A 6502-nucleotide genomic window follows, 5' to 3' on the forward strand; every position below is an offset into this window, starting at 1 on the left:
CTCAAGAGAAGGACATGGAGGATAATTAGATTAGTGTGGGACGTGCTAATATGCTAGGGCATTTTAAAGTCAAGAAAAAAGTCTCTTGAAGAATATTAGGGTGGATAAGTCCCCACGCCCTGATGGGATCTACCCCAGGTTATTGAGAAAGGCAAGAGATGAGATTGCTCAGGCCTTGCCCGAGATCTTTGTATCCTCTCTAGCCACTGCAGAGCTCTCTTGGGACTGGCGAGTAGCCAATGTTGTTCCTCTGTTCAAGAAGGGAAATAGGGAAAACCCAGGAAATTATAGACCGGTGAATCTCATATCAGTGGTTGGGAAGCTATTGGAGAGAATTCTTAGAGATAGAATTTACGCACATTTGGAAAAGCATGGCTTAATTAGCAACAGACGGCATGGCTTTGTGCGGGGCAGGTCACATCTTACTAACGTAATTAATTTTTTTGAGGAGGTGACAAAGGTGATTGATGAGTTTAGAGCAGTGGATATGTTTACATGGATTGTCATAAGGCTTTCGACAAGATCCCTCATGATAGGCTCATCCAGAAGATTAAGATGCATGGGATCCACGGTGACTTAGTCGTTTTGATTCATAATTAGCTTCCCCACCGAAGACAGAGGGTAGTGATGGAAGGTTGTTTTTCTGGCTGGAAGTCCATGACTAGTGGTGTTCTGCAGGGACCTGTACTGGGTTTGCTGGGATCTGCTGTTTGTGATATATATAAATGACTTGGGTGAAAATGTAGATGAGTGGGTTAGTAAGTTTGTGAAATTATTTTCACATTTGTTTTCAATGAGGCAAGAGACATTTAAAAGTAAACATATATAAGCTTAAAGAAAGGGCATCAAAGTATAATTTTCCTATGACAACATTTTTGCTAAGGCTTGCCCTCTCCATTAAAATTAATTTGTGATGTGTGTTTATTTCACAAATCAGTCTAAAAACTGTGTCCTCATCAAATCAGTTATAATCTTCCTCAATCTTTACACTATTTCTAATATTCAGTGCAGCTGCAAATTTTGAAGTTGTGCTGAATAGATTCAAATCCAGCTCATTCTTGGCATATTGAAAAGGGCAATGGTTCTGCTGCTGATGCTATGATTATATCAGTGAATACTTACCGCTTGTCCTAAAAGCCATCACTCTACCCTATATATTTTATGTCAATTTTGTATTTACACTGCCCATTTAATCTCATAGGTTTCCATTTATTAACAAGTCTATTACATTGTGCTGTATATAACACATTTTGAAAATCCACATGCAGACCAACTGCACCTCCTTCATCAACCCTTCCTTTTAACAAACTCACACTGGCTATAATTATTAACCCACATTTTTCCAAATGATGATTGACTTTTCCTCAAATTATAGCCTCTACTTTTTCCCACTACAATATTGAGCTGTCAGGCTTGTAGGTGACAGGTTTGTCTTCTCGTTTGTTTTTGCACAGAGTTCTTTCTCTAGTCCTCTGGAACTGATCTGGTATCTAAAGAGAACTGGGAGATGGTAGCTGAAACCTCCACGATTTCCACCCTACTTATCTTGGCAACTTAAGTTTCATACTATTCAGACTAGGTGATTTTTCTATTTTGTGGCCTGCTGATATTTTAAGTACCTTCTCTCTTGTCTATTTGAACGCTATCTAACTTCTACTTTGTATTTGTTGCACCAGTAGAGATAACACTGGGGGGTCTCAGTGAGGGCACATGCAGATCATGAAATTCAGCATTACCTCCAATGCGCCAGCACAGCCTTCAGCTGTAACACAATGTTTGATGACAAAGTCCAGAAAACTCAGCACCAAGCTCATGGTCTATAGGGCAGCAGTGTCACCTGCCCTCTTATATGCATTGGAGACGTGGACATGTATAGCAGTCACCTAAAATCCCTTAAAAAATACCATTGGCTGTGCCTCCGCAACTCGAATGGGAGGATGGGTGCTCCACCGTCAATGTCCTCGCTTGGTCCAGTATCCAGCAAACAGGCATTCGTTATGCTCATGCCTGGCACACGACTTCCAAACTAAGCTTTCCTCGCTGAGCTATGACAAGACGAATGGTTATCAGAAAGACAGAGGAAACACTTAAAGACATCATCAAAGCCTCCTTGAAAACATGCAAGGGTATGTTTCAAGGGTACATCTTGCCCAAGACCACCAAAATGGAGTAGAAGCATCATCGGACATGTAATTCATTTTGAGCGTCTCCAGTGGGCCCAGAGGGAACCAAGCACAAATGGAAGATGCATGTAAGAACTTGAGCAATCCACTCACATCGAATATCACCTGCCCCAGCTGTGATGGGCCGTGCAACTACAACATTGGACTCTTAACTCACCTCAGGACGCACAAGTGGAAGAAAACACCCAAGGTCCTGACAGACTGCCTAAGAAGAAGGAGTAGAGGATCTCCCGATGATGTACAGTATCTCTCTTTCTCTATGGGCTCAGAAAATGTATTTCTATTTCGTTTCATTCATGCATCCTCCACGGTACCTGCACGAGCCGTATGATTTAGTGCGCGCTCCAGCTCTGGCACGAGTGCGCGCTGGGGGAATCACCGCCTGCTGGCGGGGCGGGGCGCCTGCGCGGATTACACAGAGGGGGACGGCTACTGCGACACGGCTGAGAGCGGTGTGGACTTTCCGGTGCTTTCATTCTGTTCTTTGAGTGGCCTGGCAGCTCCCTGCGGAATATGAGGTTGTTGAAGAGAGGACGCTGCTTAGCGAAAGTAAACAGCGCTGGTGGGAATGAGGAAGAGGAGGAGGAACGAGCTCGGCTGCCGCCGGTCAGGAATCCCTTTGTACATGATATCCGCTTCTCGGTGCTGCAGAAGGTGCAGGTGAGGAGAGTGGGCCGGGAGGGGAGGCAGAGGTGGAGTGGGGAGACAGTGAGTGAGAGGAGAGAGCGGGGATAAGATTAGGTTAGATGAGGTGATTGGGGTTGATGGGGAATGTGAGGGAGGCAGATGATTGGGTGGGTGGGGCGGTGGGGTGAAGGGGATCGCTGAGCTGCTCTGCGCCGAGCCCTTGCTACAGAGCTAGCTCCGCGTTCAATCTCATTGAGGCCCTCACAGTGACAGCGCCACAAATTGATGGAGAAGATAAATCTACAAGTGATGGGAAAGCAACATCTTAACATCCGACGTTAATTCAGCTTCGCAATTTGGTTCCATCCTCGCTGCAGACGCGGGAAGTGTTGTCTTTTTGAGAGATTAGTTTTTGATTGTGATTTGTACCTTCTATTTTTCGCTACATATTGAGACAATAGGAAGAAATTTCTAACGTAGAGGGCATTTTTTTTGTCTACCCTAGGCTAAGGAAATAACTAGATAGGATTGTTAGTGCTATGATGAACTGTAAATACTACGAACTTTTCAAAATCTGTGTAGAAAATTAAAAGCAGCTGCAGTACATCCGTTCCGCGTCTTGTTGTACGTGAGTCTTAACTGCTCGTTTCCTTAAGGAAGCTCTCAGTTGTAAATTCCGTCCCCCTAGGAAACTAATATGCATAATGTTTAGCTTCCTGTTACTTGTAGCACCAGATCACAGCGACGCCATTTACGACTAGGCTCCACGAAGTTTGAATGCGTAATACGCCGAGTATTTGAAAGTTGTGAATGTTGGGCTTACAACTGATACTGTAGTCCAATGTAAATGATTTACCTTTTGCGATTCAGGCTAGCTTGTAACTATCATTTGTGGTTTTGTTGTTGTATTTCTCTACGGAATGAAATCTGTAGGCTACTTGTAGATTAAATTTCCTTGCTTCATATGCTATCATGTGTTCCTGAAAGCTAAACTGGGACTAGAGATCATAGTTAACAACCTAAACAAGAGTAATCTGTTTGTTTGTGAAGCACGCTGTTTTTAAGAGTAATAGGAGAAACATTATGAACAATGATAATGTTCTCATGGGGTATAATTTGACTGCCAGTATGTTGTTACTGGTTCAGCTGTGTGTGGTGGTTCTGTGGGCCTTGGGGAGTTGCAACTGGTGCATCAGCACTCCTAGAGATGCTGCCTGTCTCACTGATGCCTGTACAATCTTGTAAAATGTAAAGTGACATTGTAAACGTATATGAACTATAGATATTGGGAGTCTGAAATAAAAACTAAAATTGCTGGCAATATACAGGTCTGGCAGCATCTGCGGAGAGGGTAACAGTTAATGATTCTTCGGAAAACTGTGTGTATCTATAAGTGGCTGAAATATTTTCATCTGCTGTGCATGTCTGTCTGTCTGTCTGTCTGTCTGTCTGTCTCTGTGTCTCTCTGGATTCCAACTCCAACTATCTGCTCACTCCTCTCTTTGCTGCACCTCTTTCTTCTCCCCCCGTCCCCCCACCCCCCCCCCTCCCCGAAACATTTCAGCATATGTACTACCCTCCAGTTATAAATCCATTCTGAAGAAGGGTCAGTGGACTTGAAATGGTAACTTTGCTTTTTCGCCACAGATGTTGTACATCTACTGAATTTCTCCAGCAATTCCGGTTTTTAATTCAGATTCCCAGCATCTGCAGTTCTTTACATAATGCATAACAATTGTTTGCTAACAATTTGACAAAATAAATTGTTTGACCAACCTCTTAGCATTTTTCTTGAGTTCTCTGTTGTAGGTGTGAGCCTTGGAACATTGTAGGTAGGTAGCTCTGAAATTTGAAGGCATTGCTTAAGATAAGGAACATGTTAAGTGGGCCATTGAATGCAGAACTCTGCAGCACAGAGTCATACAGCACAGAAACAGACTCTTTGCTTGAACCAGTCCATGCTGACCATAATCCCAAACTAAACTAATCCTGCCTGCTTGGATTTGGCCCGTATTCCTCCAAACATTTCTTATTCATGTACTTTTATACATGACATTTAATTGTTGTAACTGTACACGCATCCACCACTTCTTCTGAAAGTTTATTCTACACCAGAAGCACCAGGTTTAAAAAAAAATTCCCCTCGTCCTTTTTTAGAATCTTTCTCCTCTCGCCTTAAAAATATGTCCCCCAGCCTTAAATCCCCCATGCTAGGGAAAAGACACCTGCCATTCACCTTATCTATACCCTTCATGGTTTTATAAAACCTCTACAGGTCACCTCTCAACCTCCTGTGCTCTCGTGCCTCTTTTTATAACTCAAACCCTCCATTCCTGGTAAGTCTTTTCTGAGCCCTCTCCAATTTAATAATATCCTTCCCATAACAGGGTGATCAGACCTATGCACAGTACTCCAGAAGAGGCCCCACCAACATCTTGTACAAACCTCAACATAACGTCCGAATTCCTATACTCAAAGATCTGAGCAATGAAGTCAAGTGTGCTAAATGTGTTCTTAACCAGCCTATCTATATGTGATGCAAACTTCAAAGAATTATGTACCTGAACTCCTAGGTCTCCCAGGGTTTGAGAATTTGAGCTATTGGGGAAAGACTGAATAGGCTGGGGCTATTTTCCCTGGATTGTCAGAGGCTGACGGGTGACCTTAGAGAGGTTTATAAAATCATAAGGGGCATGGATAGGGTAAATAGACAAGTCTTTTCCGTGGGGTTGGGGAGTCCAAAACTAGAGGGCGTAGGTTTAAGGTGAGAGGGGAAAGATTTAAAAGGGATCTGAGGGGCAACTTGTTTCATGCAGAGGGTGGTGCATGTATGGAATGAGCTGCCAGAGGAAGTGGTGGAGGCTGGTGCAATTATTATTTGAAAGGCATCTGGATGAGTATGTGAATAGGAAGGGTTTAGAGGGATATGGGCCAAATGCTGGAAAATGAGACTAGATTTAATTAGGATATCTGGTTGGCATGGGTGAGTTGGACCAAAAGGTCTGTTTCTGTGCAATACATCTGACTATCCAAGGCCTTACTTCTGATTGTTTAAGTCCTACCCATGTTTGTTTTATCAGAATGCAGTACCTTGCATTTATCCAAGTTAAACTCGATCTGCCATTCCTCAGCCCATTGACCTAATAGATCAAGATCTCTTTGTAATCTGAGATGACCTCCTTCACTTTACACTATCGCAACTGAACACTGCATTAGGGAAGAAACATGATAACTTTTTCCCTATCCTAATAGAGTTGAAATTTATGAATATTGCATTCACTATAAAAGTATAATACAGTACTTTTCTTTGTTATATTCAGGTACTTTACACAGGAAAAAGTACCAACCATCTGAACTAGATATAGCTTTATCAGGCCACTGGCTTTTATATGAGAAAATAACGTTGATAATAAAATGCTAACAGTTGCAGCAAGCATAAGCAATCATTCAGTGCCATAATTAACTCAAAACAGCAAGTATTACAGATGTTCTGGTTGAGTACTCTGTAATATCTATGAAGACAAATGTTTAATGTTTCAGGTCTGTGACCCTTTACCCTGACAAATCTAAGGGTGGAAACAAAAACAAAGCTGCTGGAAAAGCTCAGCAGGTCTGGCAGCATCTGTGAAGGAGAAAATAGAGTCAATGTTTCAGGTCCGGTGACCCTTCCTCAGAACAGTTCTGAGGAAGGG

At 42.7% G+C, this 6502-nt stretch overlaps 1 protein-coding gene across 1 annotated transcript in view; it reads left to right on the plus strand.

The window, feature by feature from the left end:
• The first annotated feature begins 2539 nt into the window (after positions 1 to 2539).
• LOC109920816 (lysophosphatidylcholine acyltransferase 1) overlaps positions 2540 to 6502 on the plus strand; it is a 134079-nt gene continuing 130116 nt past the window's right edge. The window contains exon 1 of the mRNA XM_048608659.1: positions 2540 to 2843. Within this exon, the coding sequence (XP_048464616.1) occupies positions 2697 to 2843 (147 nt within the window). The 5' untranslated portion in view covers positions 2540 to 2696. The remainder of the gene's footprint in view (positions 2844 to 6502) is intronic.

Source organism: Rhincodon typus, chromosome 2 (assembly GCF_021869965.1).
Source record: "Rhincodon typus isolate 14 chromosome 2, sRhiTyp1.1, whole genome shotgun sequence".
NCBI lineage: Eukaryota > Metazoa > Chordata > Chondrichthyes > Orectolobiformes > Rhincodontidae > Rhincodon > Rhincodon typus.